The sequence below is a fragment of the Melopsittacus undulatus genome, chromosome 9, assembly GCF_012275295.1.
Source record: "Melopsittacus undulatus isolate bMelUnd1 chromosome 9, bMelUnd1.mat.Z, whole genome shotgun sequence".
NCBI lineage: Eukaryota > Metazoa > Chordata > Aves > Psittaciformes > Psittaculidae > Melopsittacus > Melopsittacus undulatus.
The window spans coordinates 29690331-29708548 of NC_047535.1; the positions used below are offsets into that span (position 1 = coordinate 29690331).

Genomic DNA, 18218 nt, shown 5'->3' on the forward strand with positions numbered 1-18218 from the left:
GTTCGAAAGGAGGAATAAAAACCTTTTTAACAAATGAGTGAAAATAGAGAGAAGAGAAAAAAAGCGTGGGGTATTTTGGCTTGGTTCTCTTTGTATTCAAACTCCTCTCCCAGCCCCTGTTGCCAATTTCCTATTCTTTCTGGCTGGCTGAGCTCGAATGCTCGAAGCCTTGTTAATCATTGTGCTGCGAGGTCTCCGGGCCTGACCTCTATTTGAATAGCTCCACATTTCAGCAGTTTCACACCCACCAAAGGCTCCCCAACAATAGCCCATAATTAAAGCATGCTCGGGTCTTTTTCACCAGGTGCAGGACCCAATAGGCCTTTCTCTTTATTAAATTAGAGCTCGCTCACACACTCCCCTCCTCTCCACCTCCCCTCTCTGCCCTAGACATGAAAGAGGCTCCACATTCACTGCAGAGCAAAGAGAACTACCAGCTCCCCTTCCCCTCCATTTTTCTTTGGAAACCTTTAGTTCCGGTCTTGACAGCTGCCTCAGAGAGGTCCCTTTCTGAATGCCCAGTGCCTGAAAGGCTTTGGCTTCAGTTTAGGAAAAGGGGGGGAATAAAAAGCAAACAAAACCCAAACTCACTTTCCAGTCATTTCCTTCACTGTGAACTTCAATAAAGGAAAGAGTAAGATGCAAAATGTACTGCAAAGAGGGGAGACCTCTCTGTTCCCATTTCCTTTTAATCACTCAGGCCACAATGGACTTCTGAAAAGGAATAGAAGTATTGGGGTTTCTTTTCTCTTTTGGAGAAAGAATTGAATCAGGCTGAACTCAAGCAGCCTGGGAGTGCGGATGGTGTTGTAACACAGACTGTGAGAACTCTCTGGTGTGCCAATTGAAGGTGCTGAGCTCACAGCCCCTGGAGGACAGCAGCTATCAGCTCAGCAGCTGCAAATAAGGGAGAATGAGGCAACACAGCTGCAGGAATGGACAATTATTAGAATTGGACTCCCCTTTTTCTGATGTTTCTAAGGCAAGCCCAGATGTTCTTCAATCTACTGTGGGGTTTAACAGTGTGTAATAATACAGTTCTACAGCTGCCATCCCAGAGGAGATCAGACTGATCTAATGATCTCTACTAGCTCTAGTATCTTAGAAGCTGGTATCCAGGCTAGCAAGCTCCTTTCCAGGTATTACTTTGTGTCAGTGACTTTAAAAGTCTCTAGTCAATGGCCATAGCCACCGCTGGATGGATCATCTGGCAATTCAGTATTAGGGCACATGAAACTTTTCTTTTGATACCATGGCAACTACTTTTTTGTTGTTCAGGGGTTACCATGAAAATCTGATTCACAGAACATTTCATGACCCAAGTGAGCCCAATTCTGCACCAAAGAGAAAGGAAGACAGAAAGATTACTCTCATGGTACTTGCAACAGCTTCTTGCTCCCTTGGTTGAAAAGACTGCTCTGTCAGTGGTAGGAATCATTCCCTACTCTTCCTGAGCACAGAATGACCCAACCATAAAAATGGACCATAGAAATAGTCCATTTCTATGAATTAGATGAAGTTCAATTAAATAGCAAGAGAAATACCACTGCCAGCTGAAGATCCGAAACCTCAGGGGGTTTTGCTCAGGTGGGCTAGATTCCATCTCACAGGCACACAAAGCAACTGCAAAGCAGAACGGTTTGGCAGAACATAAACTGTGGAGGGAAGGTATGTGTTAGCTGACAGAGCAACTTACAGGACACGCAGGTTTTTGAGTCCCTTGAAAGCACCTTCAGCAATGTGATTGATGGAATTGTGGCTCAGGCGTAGCACGTGCAGTCCCCCAAGGTCTGCCAAGCTTCCCTCATCCAGCCTGGTTAGGTTGTTGTAGGAGAGTATTCTGAGGGGAAAAAAACAACAACAGCCCTTGTCAATCCAACCAGTATTTGCCAAACTCCTCTGCACCAAGCAATGCCTGCCTCCCACAGCCACCTTACAGCAGGCAATGTGTACTGGGTGGATACATAACAGCTTGATCAGGAAATATGGCCACAGTCTGCAAATATTCCCACAAGATATCCATGGGGCAGCTTGGATAACCATATGGGAAGAGGAGGCATTTTGTACCCATCTTCGGGAAGTCTTCTACACAGGCAATAGAGGCCCCTCCAGCAGCAAATGAGAGCAGTAACCTCATACACATGCTGCCAGGTATAGCAGGGACAAGCCGCTATTTATGGCTAGGTTTGGGTCTGGGAGCATCACCTCTTCTCAGACCCCAAACGTATAGGTAACACTCAGGCATCAGTCCTGGTTGTGCTCAATCCTCACTCCCATTTGGACTCCCTCTGAGGCTGAGAGGAAAAAGCCTCCCCATGCCCTGCGAGATGCAGAGTGACATCAAACAGATGCACTCTGAAGTACAAGGCCCAGGACTTCTGCATTCAGGTGTCTTATCCTTCTGCCCTCGTGCACAGCAAGTCTCGGGCATCTGGTTGTGCGTGTCTCCACAGCCTGCTCCATCCCAGTCAAGAACCAAAAGCTTTTCATCACAAGGCAATTGAATGCTTCCTTTCATACGCAGGAAAGAGGCACCCCTTGTAAACCAGCCGCCTTCCCTCACACTCCCCTTTGTCAAGGAGTGTAGGGCCTGCTTGAAATCATCTTCACTTACAAGTGACTTATATTGGAGGGTTGGTTTTGTTCCTGCTTTCCATCCCTTCCCCTTGTCTGGATTATCTCCGGGTTTTGGAGATATTTAAGTGCTTACTCCTGTTGCAGTTTGGCAACTGGTGGGAAGAAAGCTGGTTTTCTCTTGTAGCCAGAGTGCAGATGAGGCTTCTTGAGATTTGACACAGAGGACAGACACTGGGAAGCTAAAACCCACTGCAGACACCTCACACACTATGCAACCATCTCCTATGCAAGCAGTACAGCTGCAGCACTGGTGACAGTGAAGGCCAGCACAGCTCATCAGATGGGGCACCAGCAGGCAGTCACTGGTCAGTGATCCTCAACCTAAAGGATTCACCCACAGCTCCCTGCTGCGAGTATATTCCTCCTGATCTCTGGATGTCACTGCAGCTGGGTAAGCCCTGCAGGGCTGCTGGCAGATGAGTGTGACCAGCAATAGCCTTGCCTTTAAGTTGCCTTCACACTGAAGGTACAAAAAGTGGCATTCAACTACCTGCTGCTACGCACATTTTCTCAAGCTTCTCTCTTTACAAGGGCAGCTGCATTGGATTTTTTACCTCAGTCACCTGAGAGGACAAGTCACTTCAGAAGATGTGAGGGTTTGGGCTGCTAACCTTCAAAAAGCAGAGCTATGCAGCTTTGAACAAGCACTGAAATCCCTCATTGTACAGGCAACAAGAAAAAAAGCCTCAGCTGAATTCCAAACCTCCAAATTCCTCTTCTAGTAATACATGTTAATGAGGCTGCTTAAAAATGGGTCTACGGCTGGTGTGAAAGTCAGTACAAAGCCAGAACCTAAGTCAAAACAGACAATCGGAGCACTGAGAGTCATCTACCTGGGAAATGAGCTGTCTTTTAGTTGGGTAAGTGAGCAGAGGAGAAGCTTTAGAATCATCACTCATTAATGAACTTGCAGAAGCTATGGGACAAATACTTTCATTCCTAAAGAAGCTGCAGTGTTAGCTATGAGGAACTGGCATCCGGTCAAAATTACATGCTCACCTGGAATTAAACAATTCTGCTTAAATAAAAAAGTGTTCAAAAGGAAACCTAAACCTGGCTGAAGTAAAAATAGTTCCTTTTGATTATACACAGAAGAGCTCCTGCCACAACTGGTGAATGCATGTTCCCCTCTGTTCATTCTGACAGCACCTCAAGAAGGATGGATGGACAGCAGCAGTATTTAGAGGGCTCTCTCAATGACTGCAACCACATGGAAGGTTTCAGGACCTAATACACCTGACAGTGGCTCCTTTCAACATGGAAAGGTTGTGCTTCCTGCCACAGGACAGGCCAGTTTGTATATTTCCCTTCTCAGCAGTTTGGATTATCTGGGTTGAGAAGAGAATGCTGCTTCCCCTACCTTGTCATCTCTGTACCAGTAAGAAATCACAGGAACAAACAAGTGGGAACATTTGCCTCCCCAGCCCTTTTGGCCTGGTGAGGAAGCAGGATGGCAGCACACAGAGCAAGCATGCCAAAACTGAGATATAAAGGAGTTCACCTTTTCTAAAATAGAAACCTGTTGTGCAGCTGGAGCTGCTGCTGCCAGGCAGTTCTGGACCAGGCACATCTAACACATTTCATCCCCGTTGACCAAACTGTAAATATAAAGTGAAAAGAAAGACCCAGCAGCCAAGACATCATTTACCTCTGATGAAATCCTATGCTCCCACTGTGGATTTTTCCATGATGTTGATGTCCTAGCACCTGACTGGTGAATACAATCAGCCTTTTATCCTGCCCATAGCAAGGCAAAAGCTCTCTTTCCTTGTTAGCTTTTACATCAGATCAGAGCCTTGGGGTCACATTTTCTCCCAGCATCCAAAGGAGAGACAATTCTTCCTTCAGATGATCACCTCCTTCCTTAGCACAGATAAGCAGGGGTTTGGCCAACTCTCTTTGAACTATGAAGTTCATTACCTGTACAACCAAAGAGTGTTTTCTGGTAACTGAAACTCAGTAGAGCTTTAGCAATAGTGGAGGTGAGCAAAGATCTTTTAATAAGGAACAACATGTGCACATTCAAAGAAGTGAACAGAGGCAGCCTAGATGGATCTAGTCTTTCCTTTCCTCACCCTTCAATTTCAGAGCAGACCTCTCCTACAAGTGCTCCCTGGCTGTGGGAGTTTCAGTTAGGAGTATCTGATGGCTCCCTGCAGCAGCTTTACCCTAAAGGCAACACCTGCAAGAGCTTGCACTATTTTGCAGGGATCTGTGCTAACACCCATCTAATCGCCTTCCGAATCAGCCTATGTCGTCTCTGGCCTCAGACTCCAGCACAATCCTGTTTGTCAGGCTGAGCATGCCCCTGTGGCTCCTACCACCTCACACCACCAGGCATTTTCCACATCTACTGCATCCTGCACCAGGCCAGGTGGTTTCTGCAGTTACCGCAGAGGACGGCCTCTAAGCCAGGACAGCTCACTGTTAGCACTGCTTGTTGGTAAATGATCCCAATCCATAACTGACAAATACAGAATGTCAGCAAGATAGTCAACCTCTAACCTAAACCTTGAGGGTTTGCAAAGACAGTGTCAGGTAGTAAAGACAGACAAGCATGGCTCTCCCTAAACAACTCTGACATAAGCTCTGCAAGATGCAGATGGGGCTTACCCATCCCATCTGAACCTAGGCTGAAATAAAGCTTCAACACAGGCACCAGATAGCAGGTGCCCAAGAAAGCTTCTGTAGCTATGCTACTAACACAGTAGGCATCTGTGGGATATGCCTTATGAAGGAAGGTTCTTCCTTTATGATGTTTTAGATTCAAGCAGACCACAGGCATAGCATGGTGCTGATTCTGATCTGCTGCCTTTAGGATTTCTCTATTGACACTGCCCTAACCTAGTAAAACATCACTTGAGGATCTGCATGTGAAGCAACAGTTCTCCCTTGTCTACAGCACTGTGCCAAGTAAAGGAGCCCTTTAGGCACAGGCAGTTTCACAGCAATTTGGAAAATTAGGCAATTAAACAAGCACATATGTATTTAACTAAAGGGGAAAAGAAATACTTTCCCGTGCCCCCAAAAATCACCTGCCTGGCTAGCAAATGAATTCTACAGCTTCTAAACTTAGAGGAATGCCATGTGCTATGTCCACCTATCTCTGAATCCACACCCCAAAAGACCAGGGACCCCCAGCTCGGTAGGCAGATACTGGCCTTCAAGCCTGAGTCCGGACTGAGGCCTCTGAAAGCAGGAAGCCGTTTTACTGTATTGCTTTTTGGTAGATAGGACAACCCCTAACAATGTTTAACAAGAGATTTCCGAGCACCAAGCAGAATGAATTACAGTTCAGCTAACCACATGTGTCAAGTTCTCCCAAGAAAAAAGTGTATCTTTCCACAGGCCCACCAAGGGGATGACAGCTACTTCTGTAAATACTGCAAGCATCCATGTGTGCCTCTTCAAAAAGGCATTAAGCAGTGCCATAGACCCAAAAGACACCCTTGCTGTGCTGTCCTCAGCAGCGAGGCTTTCTTTCATTTATCAGAGAGACTGTATTCACAGCTGGAAATCTCAGGAGAGCAAAGTCAATGCATTTACTTTTCAACAACTGAGCCTTACAGGAAGGGTAAAGTGTAAACAGGAGAAACAAGGAGAACTGCCTTAAAGGGCCAAATCTCTGCTGGTTAAAACCATGATTGCTCTTTGTAAATACAGAGGATAAAGCAAAGCTTCCTTCAGGCTGTGCCATCATTATACAGCAGGCTGTGCATGTCTTGTTTGAAAGCGTTGGCAAACTGCAGCTCACAAGCTCTCCAGGCCTTTTGGCACTGTATACTTTTAGTGGGTTCTAGTCTTTGTTGCTGGTGCAAACCTATTTTAATCAAGTCCTCTGAAGGTCACAGCACCATGAATAGTAAGGGCATCACTTAACAGGCCGCAGTTCCTGCATTTCTACTGGTCGACACTGTGAGAGCTGTAAGCCATATGAATGGGAAAAATCTTGTTTCCCCTTTCCTACCAATGTCACATTAGCATCACACGCTGCCCAACCAACCACAACAGAAACCATCTTACAGCTCATGCAGCTTCTGACAGAAGCTCCATCCATCAGGGTTGATGCGGGATATGGAGTTGTTACTGAGGTGAAGCTGGTGCAGAGATGAAAGGCCATAGAGAGAGCCACTGTTTACTTCTGTCAGGCTGTTATACTCCAGGTGGCTGTGGAGACAAAAACCACAAGGAATTGACACGTAAGCAGTGGTCAAATACTGAAGAATTTCCAACAAGGACTAGAATTTTCGCTATTTCCACGCACATTTCTACAAATCCATGTGGATATGTGCATGTGTGAGCAACTCTTGTGCAAGAACAGAAATTCAAGGAAAACACAAAGAAAAAGCCCAGAATGAGCTGCGGCTGCAGAGGTATGTGCCACTGCAAGTAAACTGTCCTTAAAGCATCGCATTTATGTTTGTATTTGTAGAGTCTCAGTTGTGTGACAGCAGGATCCAGAAACATGCTGCCTTGATCACTTGTGACCACACAAACACACTTGAAAGTCACTCATGTTGGAAGTTTCAAGCGTTTCTCTGCAATGACTGTTCAATTTGTTCTCTCATATGGAAAGAACACATCACTGAGATAGGCCAGCTTGATTTGTGGGTATCCCAAGAGGCAGAATAATCAGGTCTGCAACACAGTTTCCACGTACCACTCCAAATTTGCAGAAGCCACATGAACTTTTATTTAAAGACCAGTTGAGATCCTACTGAATGTTCAAAGCAAAGAAATACTGCCACAGCTTGAAAAACAGGACTCTTGTTGAACCTGGTAAAGCAATAAGCTTTAGTAAAATGGGGGTTAATGAAGCAAAAACTGCTTTCAGAGCTCTGTGCATGCAGGACACAGAAAGAAGCACAAGTGTTCTCTGATAAGAGACGGACATGATAAGAGAAGTCTAGGCTTTTTAAGGGAAAAAAAGCCCATTTCTCCAACTTACAGAACTTGCATCTTGGCTAGACCCCAGAAAGCCCCATCAGTCAACTTGCTTATGTTGTTGCGCTGGAGTTTCAGGACTTCCAAGCTGTCCAGTCCCTGGAACGTCAGGCCTTCGATCAGGCGGATGCGATTCCGGTTCAGCTCCCTAAAATCACCAGGGCCATACAAGTTTATTAAACCCCAGCTCTTTCTCACAAAAGCATCTGCACAGCATACAATGGGGACAGCAATGCCAACAGCTCCTCTGTCAGCAGTTCCCAGGAGACAGCAGAAGCACACAGGAAACTTTCAATTCCAGAGCTAGGCAGGCAAGTCAGCTGGGTGTGATCCCTTAAACAAACTCGCCCTGGGACAGGCTTGCACTATAGAGAAATCACACCGTGCAGAAATCCCTCTTCATCCCTCCTCTCTCTGTGTTTCTTTTAAGCCATTTATCCTTTTCATCAATGAAAAGGATAAATTCGCTTCATCTTCTCTCAGGCAGAGGCACCATTAGAACCACACAGTTAAACATCAGCATTATTTCCCTTACAACACATGGGACCTGTAATTGCCCAGTAAAAACGTGCTCTGAAACAAGCAGGTGCCCTAAGAACTGTGAGCCCAAGAGGAAATGTTATGGCTAAGTTTGAAAGGAAAGCTTTCAGTTCCCCTGAAAGATTTCACGTTTTTCCTATTATAAGAAACTAATAAAGAGTGAAACAAGTTGTTTCCAGTAACAAGGCAAGTCTTAGTATTTTGTATACACAAAGACCTCCAATTTGGTTCATTGTATTTCATTTCTTTCCTCCCTGTGTGAGGACGGGGTCCTAAATTTTGGGAATACCTTCTGTCTGAACAGCGGTGTGAACATCTTCACAATACCTTTACCAACTGTATCAAAGAATCCTATGGACTGCTAGAACCAGACAGACCAGTTCCCTAAATTCAGTGAAAAACTTAACACAATGCACTAAAAGCCGAAGACAGAGCTTTTAAACCAGGTATCTTTCTGCACATCCAAGACTAACCTAAGGGTGGTTCCCTATTCAGTGTTTATGTGGAAGAAAACAGTGGAGGTTACAACATCAGAACTTGTATTGGAAAAGATGAGGAAGCCATAGAAACTTTAAGCTTGCTTCGTAACTGCCTAAAAAAACAATGTTGAACTTGCACTCGAGTGTAATTAAAGTCAAGTTAAGTGATTAATATCTCACAGGCCTTAAGACTCTTGCCTTACTGCACTTCCTAGGCTATAGCAAACTATGCCAGGAAACATGAATTCTACAACACACCAAGTCTGTATAGCTTGCATTTCATTCATGTTTTAGGGTTAAACAACAAGCTGTGAGGCTGTCTTTAGGAATGCCAATTACTCCAACTTTCAGTGAAAACTATGATCCTAAACAGATTGAGTTGACTCTCATGTTGCACATGACGCAGTGGGTTACAAGCTCTCAGTCAATGGACAGTAACTTCTGAGAGGCAACAGACTTTTAAGATGCACATGCTATTGTGTCACACTGTACAGTCCCAAACTAGCTATAAATCCTACATATATGCAAGCATAAATGCACACTCATTCCTTAGGCACGCCTTGACTTAAGGATTTGTCTCTCAATCAAGAGGTTGCCATTTAGAGGTGTGAGTTCCAGCAGCTTTTGTGGACTTTGTTAACAGAGAGAGGTTGACCTTTTCCCTATCAAATTTGAAGGATAAACTAAAACATGCCTCAGGCTGGGCCCATTTCTCCACCAGCAGCAGAAGGGAAAAGCTAAACCCATTAGAGCTATTTTACACATAAAGCATATTTATAGCTGCAGATGTCTATGCATCCCCATGCAGCTCCTGCCATATGGACCACAGGCAGGACAACAACAATGCGTGTGTTAACTCATCTAGAGTGCTATTTTCTCTGCCCAAATATATCAGTTTAACAACCCTCCATCACTGAATTTTTACCACCACATAAAGATATGTGTGGTCTTAAACTAACACAGTAGCTGAGCTCCGTCACTCTCAATACAAACATCTTCCAAACCTCTCTTGTGCCACAGACACCAGCAGCTTTCAAGGGTTTGTCTTACACTGTTAAGTGCACAAGATGCTGATGTCTGCTGCAGCATCCCTCCCTTCATAACTGATCGGAAGAACAGCCTGAAAAGACAGTATTTGCAAGACAAAAAGGACCCTCTCCTAATGTGTTGCACTAGGTGCTGGCAGAGGACTACTGCATAGTGTATTCGAAGTTTTATAGATAGCAGGTGAGGAAGGGTGACATTTGCTGTGTATATCCTCAGGGATATTTTCTCTCCATAAAGTGTGTCTGAGCTTAATTACAGTGGGCATTTCTACTCACAGTTGTATTAGCCTGGGTAGCCTGAACGCCTTGACAGGAAGCTGAGTGATCCTGTTTTTACTCAGACGAAGTGTTAGCAGGGACCGTGACAGACTATCAAATGCACCAGGCTCCAGGGTGCTGATTCTGTTGCTCCCCAGGTACCTGCAATAAATCACAGCAGAAAAATGAACGGTTCAGTCAGAAAACTCCTTTTATCAGCATTTAGTTGGTCTCCAGACAGGCTGGTGAAATCATAGAGGCAGCTTCAGATCACTTGGATTTCTGGCTGCACAAAGAGCACAGTGCCCTTCCCATGTGACAGAGAAGTGCTGTGCACTTCCCAAGAGCTCCTTGACACCCTCTTATTTCAGCAAGGTAATCAGGAGTGGAAGCCAGAAACTGGAGAACATTCCAGTGCAGGATGGCTCTATTCATCCCGCATTTTCCCCTCAGCATCTGTCCCAGGGCTCTTTCTTACTTAGCCTTAGCCACGGAAGCTGCCTTTAAGGACAACAGGAAAACAGTCACAACACCATTCTCTGTATCCTCTTACAATCAGGGGCAGAAACTTAGGTGCAAACTTTAATGCAAGCAGATTATCTGTCTGCACCTCTTCAAAGGTACCTAAACCAGATTATTTTATGTTTCCTTGAATAAGGAAGGTGTTACTCTGCTTAACCCCAGTTTTCCTCAAACAACCAATGAGAGATTTCTGCTTTAACATTCAGTAGTCAATTTGATGATGAAATAGTCATTCCCCCTTTCCTCCTCCCCTCAGATGCTCCAGAACATCTGATCTGAGAAACAGCATATACACTTCCCATTGGGACAGAGACATAATAGGCCTGCTGCAAATAGTTCTTCTGGCTTGTAGGTGTGAAGACAACCACACCTGAAGGATGCAGGATACCTTTTCTATGTTGCCATGCAACATAATGAATAATAATCTGTATTTTTACAGATCCACCAGAAACTAAAAAGACAGAGCTCAAAAAACAACCTGACAGTAGGGACAAAGTGCTGCCTTCTAGTTGTCCTTTGCACTTAGAAACCAGAGGAACAACCCTGTACTTTGTATGTTCATTCCCTCTCTTTTTAAAGGTTTGAGGCCCTTTCGTCTGCTAAGGTAACTCAACAAAAGCCGTTCCCAACAAGAAAAACTCACAGCTCCTTTATGTGAAGTCCCTGTGGGAAGCAGCCGTTTCGGATTTCTGTGATGTCATTGAAACTCAGGTCCAACGTTTCCAGGGAAACGTAGGGCTTCAGCTGACTTGCTTCAATGCTGCGGATCCTGTTGTGATGCCTGAAACAGATCGGAGGAGAAAAGGAGACAAGTTAGTTCTCTAGGAGGAACACAAGAATACACAAGGTTGCAGCAGGCCCAGAGGCCAGCATCTGAGTTCCAACACTAAGAGTTATGGTTCTTCTTCAATAGCTGTCCCAGGAGAAACCCACATAAGAGGGATCTTCCTTAATCCCCATGCTACTCCTATGGCTCGAGAGACTAGAGGGAATAGCTCATAGATATTTGCAAGCCTCCAGACACTTCTGTTATAGCAGAAGACCCTTTTCTTCTACAGAACTATTGACTCCATAGGTTTTAATATCAGAATGCCACAAAACTGCACTTCCAGAACAGATGTGTTATATGCAGGGCTGGATTATAAACCCGCAGGCAAGGAGTACCCATCAGTGGTTTAAGCAACCTGCCAATGTTATACACAGAGAATGGCATTTTCCAAGTGGGAAACAGGTGAGTAAATATGATCTCAGGAAGTTACAAAATATTGTTTCCTTACTTCCTATGGATCCTTCTGAAAGCTCACAGCTTTAGACCATGTTACAAGGGGTTGTAATGCACAGAAACACTGTAAGAGAGCTTGCAAATGACTCCTCATCTTTTGATAGCTTTGTTACCATAGGAGAACTCCACAGTGCCAATGCTGTGCCCAAGCACCAGGCTCAGACCCTCTAATAATCGCCTGTGTTTGCTGCCTTACCAGCCCCAGCCTGAAGGATTCAACCTAATGGTTTTCTTTAGAGAAGGTACCACAAGCTGCCCTCAGGGTTTCCACAGCCATCAAACAGTCAAGTACCTCTAGACCTTATCTGTACTCAACAAGGTCTAAGTAAGAAAACCCTGAGTCCTTTCATCTGACTCTTTTCTGGCCTGAATCAGTTGAGAGAACAGTAATCAATTAGAAAAATACATTGTGCATTAGTCATAGGGAGTAGAGCACATGCCTGGTGTGAACCTAGACCAGTCACTGATATTACTGGCAAGGCTGTGAGTGAGGCACTCCAAACAGGGATGCTCACCAGACACTTGAGAACTTGCTGAATAATAACAGATAGTAGAGAGAGCTCAGACAAGAACTGTGCCTTAATCCGGCTGGCTACCTACTGAGAAGACAGAAGAGAAGACAGCAGCCAGTGAAAGCACTCTTGGATGCAAAGCGGGACATCCCAGCTCTCATGACAAAGCACTCTGAAACTGATGGATGAGCTGACCACAGCCTTCCAGGCACTGAAGCTGCTGTCTTCTGCAGTCTCACTCCCACTTCAAGCTCTCCCAGAGGTTCAGACAAGTCTATTGTGAAGAAAACCCCTCCCCTCAAAATACCAACAGCACATGGCAAGGGACCTGCTCCCCACACTGTGATCTGCTCCTTTACCCTCCCTGTAATTAAAACCAGATTGTTTCACCACCACATTTGCTGGCATCTGTAACAGGAAAAGGGTAAAAACTGCATCCCCAGAACAATTTGCTTTCTGGAGACTCACCATTTAAACAGCCAGCACATCATCCTCACTTATACAGGCAAAGCATTCACAGAAACACTGCTTTGATTAAACAGTTTCAATGTTACTTCATAAAAGGCTCGTAAAAGGGCAAATTTTACACCACTATAGCAATATGCTGCTAATATGATGCAAAAGGTACCAAATTAAAGGGAAGTCATAACTTATGTCCCCAAACTCATTATTCCAGGGGTTACAGGCGAACAGGTCTCTACAACTACTAACTGCATAAAAGGCAACAATATGACTACTATCCAAATGACCAATATTCATTTACAGCTAGGAATGAAAACTGAATTTTCACATCCATGCACATAATAGGACTGAGGACCAGTGAACTGAACTCTTACTTTACTCTTACTAGAATATAACCCATACTTTAATTTCACCCTTACAAGTAATAGTAAAATACAGGGAAATTCACCCAGAATTTCGTGACCTCCATAAACTCAACACATGGGCGAGGGGAATTTCCTTTCCCCAAGGACTAGTTTCTTTTGCAATGAACTTGATTGGTAGCATCAGCAAGTTCAAAAGTTTTAATCTCTTGCCTTCCCAAAAGAATTAAACCTGTGTATGTGTGACCCTGATTCAGGGAAACACCTCCACAGACATAAGTGAAAACAAACCCCAAGCATGTTTTCTGAAGCAGGGGCTGTGAGTTAAACTCTGATCTCATCTAGGCTGTGAGGGCTGAGATGAATCTGGCTGTAAATTGAAAGGAAATGAATGTTTCTACACGTGAATGTGGAGAATCTATAGACTACTTGACAAAGCCTGTGCAAGGGGACTGAGAGCATAGAGTGCATTTGGACATGAAGCACTCTTCAGAAGCCAATGTTATTTTTTAGAGTATTAATATTTCTGTGCTTTAGTTGGTCAATGTATATCCAATCAGCCAGATCTCCCTGCTGTCCCAGAAGAAAGGAAGGAAAGGACAGGAAAGAACACTTGTTTGAGCTATATCCACAGTTTCCAGGTGATTTCTGTCCATTTGCCTCGATTTCCATGTGCTGCAGCTGGCAGATTAGATGGATGCGTTATTTCACACAGGAAAGAAACAGGCTCCTTTCTCTCCTTTCTCTGTCTCCTTCAAACATGGGCCGACTCCAAATGGAACTCTCAGCTCCAAACACCATCCCCAGTCAGTCCCAGCTGGGGAATGTCAGACAGTTTGCTGCAAAGCACTGCACCCTCTCAAGCACTGCACTTCAAACAAAACCAGCCTGGCTGACTTTTCCTATACACAGCCTGTGATATGAACACAACATCATCCAAACCTTTTACTAGCTTGATTACATTGTATTTTTCATTCTTTGCAGTAACAGCTGAAATGGGATTTAACCCTTCCTGTTATTACTTGGAACCTTCCAGCTCGCCTGCCTTTGTGCCCAGAGTCTCATTGCAAGGGTGTTTTACAGAAAAGACCAGTGACGTTCTGCCTTTGCCTCTCCCCTTTAACAGTGACTGGAAAAGGGCTGGATTTTTCCCAACCAGCTCCTTAGTTTACACTTTGTTGGCTTCAAAGGTGGCAGATCAGATTTTAGGACCAATTGCTGAAACCAGGCTTTAAAGCACCAATTATTGGTGCTTCCACAACCAATTTGGCTCCAGGTGTCTCTTCCTCTCCCCTCTCCTTAGGTATCACAGCCTGGAAACAGCTTCCCTCATCTCACTTCAACCAGTGTTACCTCAATAGTATATGATGACAGGGCTTCGATGCAAGATTGTGCAATTAGAGATTGGAGCTGGAGCCAAGTCTCTTGGTTTCTATTCCCAGCTCTGGCACTGACTCATATGCCTTGGGCAAGTTTCTTAACCCCTCTCTACCTCTAGTTTACCAGCTGTATATGGGAATGCAGGATTCGGAAGATGCAGGACTGCCTTCAATGAGGACTAGGAATTTGAAGTGAAAACAGTTCAAGTGACAAAGAAATCACAGCAACCAAGAAGCCCATTGCAATCCATTTGGGTTTGCTCATGAATATGGAAGGATCTGGCTATGACAGTTGAACTCTACAGTGCATACCCAACTTCGTTCCCAGAGCCACTTCATACTGTAACATCTTAGGGACAAACCAAGGTAGCTCAGTCGGCAATGGATTAGTGCCACAGTCTGAGGTGCATGTGTGTGGCACTTGTTGAAGAACTGCTTCACCTTCATGTCGGCACTAACTACAGGAGGAGAGAGAAGAGCTGAAGGAAGCTCCCTGCCCTCCAGCCACCACTGCTTAACTCTCCTGCACCAGGGTTCAACACCCCCAGGTAGCACAGTCTCTCAGCACCACTCCTGAACCCTCAGGATTACAGGAGATTGGGATTAACCTCAACCAGCTCCACGAGGACCACATCAGGAAGCTCTGGCTCTGCCATGAGACAGAAAAACAAGCAGAATGTTCCAGTGAAGTCAAAGCGTGTTTGGGTTTGCTCTGAGTCGGGAGGGAGCTGAACAGGATGGCAGGAAAACAACAGGTGGCACAAAGTCAAAAGCTTGCAGCATTTCCAGGAATCTCGCCTTGTATTTTAGAGGTAAAGTTACACTTTAATCCCTGTGGGTTTCCCCACTTGAAGAGTCTTTATGAATATTTGTTTGATAAACAGGCTGTGAAACATTTTCCACTAGACCTAATAGGAGAAGAATTCACCTTCCTCTTTGCAGCAACCCTGTCCTTTGGAGAGCACTCATCAGTGTAACGCAGATCGTAGCTTCAAACTCCTCGTGTGAAATCTCTGCAGAGAGCGGCACAAACATGCTCCCCTCCTTTTGTCGTTCAAGCCGCATTCGCTTCCCTTCAGCACCTGGCCCTCAGAAAGCTGACAGTGGAAAATCAAAGCAAGCAGACCCTCAGATGGGAACGTGCGAGGGGGCTTTGGCTGGGCTGATTCAAACACCATCAGCACAAAACCTCCTGGTTTAGGCAAAGCCTGAATTAAAGCTGCCTTGGCTGCCAGGAGTCTGCAGCGCAAGTGTTTGGTGTGAAGTGAGGGTAAAGGCAGGGAGAAGTCACATGCCTGGCCTTCATGTCGTGTCAGCTTACAGATCTGGCTGGGCTCACACAAGAAAGAAAGAGGCAAGCCGTAATGCAGCAAACCTATTAAACCAACACCTGTTAGAGGCATCAGGAATAAAATCAAGCTTCAAAAGAGAGGTTCCGCACCTCGGGTAGGGTTCTATCCATATGCCAGCACATTTTCACCATTAGCATACAAGGGAGATCACAAGACTAGAAACAGAGAGATTAAAAAGTTCAGGCTTTGGTTAATATTTCCATACGGGGAAAGTATCAGAGAAACTAAATGCTGGAGCCAGGAAGAGTTATGGGGCTTGCTGCTGAAGGAGAGGTAAGGTTTGGTGTCAGATGCAGGCTATGTAAAGGGAAGGAGATCAAAGGCACTGTAATAGGAGACGGATCACATACACTGTGACTAAGCCATGCCTGGAATTACCTGCCCTCCTCCTTCACCTTCTCAGTACAGAAAAGATGGGATCTAATACTGATCTTCCTAGAGATGCTGAAGAAGATTCAAGGCACAGGTTCCTGAACTCTCACCTTAAATGATCTACTAGCTGATTTTAGCCCATCACTCCCTACACACACACACACAAATGATAAAAGACTGTTCTATTCTTGACTAGAACACAACACCTGAGCAATTTTCCTGACAAGGATGAAGAGGAGCTGACAATGTGGAAGACGTGTTTGTTTTTACAATAGCAACAACAGAAATGTTTGTGTGTTCTGGTCACCTTATTACAGTCAATAACTGAAGATCTGTCCCAAGTCACTCTTATTAATGTAAGAAAAAAGCCAAGATGAGAATGACATTAGGACCTGGACATCAGCTTTGACTCAAAGATTGTACAGTTTATCAATACAGAACTTCTTACGTTATTTTCATATTTTACTTGTAGAAAAAAAAAAAGACTTTTATTCCAGAAAAGTTCCTCTTCTGTACTACAACTTGTGAAAGATTTGCCTTGGAATAGTGAAGCAGATGGCTGCAGCAGCAAGTGAAGTGAACACGCAGATGACATCCTGGAAATCCATGGCACACAATCCTCTGCTACTCTGCATGAGACCTTCCCCAAAGGACTGAAGTGCCCAGAGTCCATAAGCTGTCACACTTCCCAACTGCTCTGGGAAAGCCTCACTAAGCTGCCTGACACTTGGCATTGTCATGTCAGCCTCGCCAGGATAATCCGTGAGGCTCAAGATTTCATGCCATTACAAGAATGTACATTTTTTGTCCAACACAACAGGTATTTGCTTATGGGAGCAGCCCCACTGCCTTGCAGAGTAAGGCTGCAGGGGTTATCACTTGGGCAGGAAGCAAGGATGCATGGAAGCAGCCCACACTTCTCTCAGATGCTCTGAATCACTCTTTTTCCCCAAGGAGTCCTGGTGGATTCCCAGGCTGCCACAGATAAAGCTCTGTTTGTTCAGGTGCAGGCTGCATGCACAAGAGCAGAGCAGTGACAGGCACTGCAGTTTAAAGTCAGCCACAAAAAAAAACCCAACAAAAACCACCCACATACCACCAAGAAACCCCAACACTGCATGATTTTTACAGGCATCCTCACATCTTCTTAACGGTTTACATGCTCTGCTTTAGGCTGTATGTCAGGAACTTCCCTCTCCCTAGCATTCCTTCAGAAAAAGGTCTTTCTAAGATGCAGAGAACAAAATCCATGACCATTTTACACTGTTTCACTTAAAGCCATCATATCTAGCATTAAGCAAGAAGAAGCTGATGGAACTAGTCTAACTATCACACACTATGGTAGAAAGTCTACAGACATTTCTCCATTTGCTGTACATCGGCTTCAAAACAGATCTGTTTCAGGGGGCTTTCATCAGGTCATGTTCTCGCCCTCTGTTGTTGGTTTAGGATGGACAAGCATGAAGCAAACTACCCACAGCTACATATGCAGGCTGGGACAGACAGGAGCTTCAAAACCAACAGTCTTCTTTCTTCCTTTTTGAAAGCAACCTGTCATAGTGAAGTAACTACATCTCCTGTTCCAGGTCACTGATGTCTCGAGTCAGAAAGCAATGTGGGAGATAAGAATTGCTAATTCATCCCTATGGACATGGGAGCAGCAGCCACCTGCAAGTCAAGTCCATGACACTGCAGAGGGCTATGTTATGAACTCCTTATTCCCACAAGCAAACTATTATTCATACAAATAGTTCTACTGAAGTCAACAGGACTATTCATGTGAGACCAGTGTGACTCAAGGGCTATGTTTTCCCTATCTATTAAAGGCTGCTCTATGGCCACCCACGGGATTAAACTCATCTGCTTCTCACACCAATGGACTGCAACCATTGACCCTGGTGCAGTCGAAGTGTGGCCTCAGAGCATCTTTGTGCCCTGGGTACCTAATCACAGGCAGATGTTCTCCTGCCAGGCACACTCTCAAAGCTCTTTCATAAGGCAGCCACATGGATAAGAGTTAGGCAAAGATCACGCATACTTCTTAGAAGGGGACTTTCTTAGCAGTTGGACC

General features: G+C 44.9%; 1 protein-coding gene across 1 annotated transcript in view; it reads right to left on the reverse strand.

Moving 5' to 3' along the window:
* LRIG1 (leucine rich repeats and immunoglobulin like domains 1) overlaps positions 1 to 18218 on the reverse strand; it is a gene marked incomplete at its 5' end in the record, with an annotated part of 90422 nt that overhangs the window by 20549 nt on the left and 51655 nt on the right. Inside the window, 5 exon segments of the mRNA XM_034066196.1 lie at positions 1697 to 1840; positions 6661 to 6804; positions 7586 to 7729; positions 9923 to 10066; positions 11070 to 11207. Of these exon segments, the coding sequence (XP_033922087.1) occupies positions 1697 to 1840; positions 6661 to 6804; positions 7586 to 7729; positions 9923 to 10066; positions 11070 to 11207 (714 nt within the window).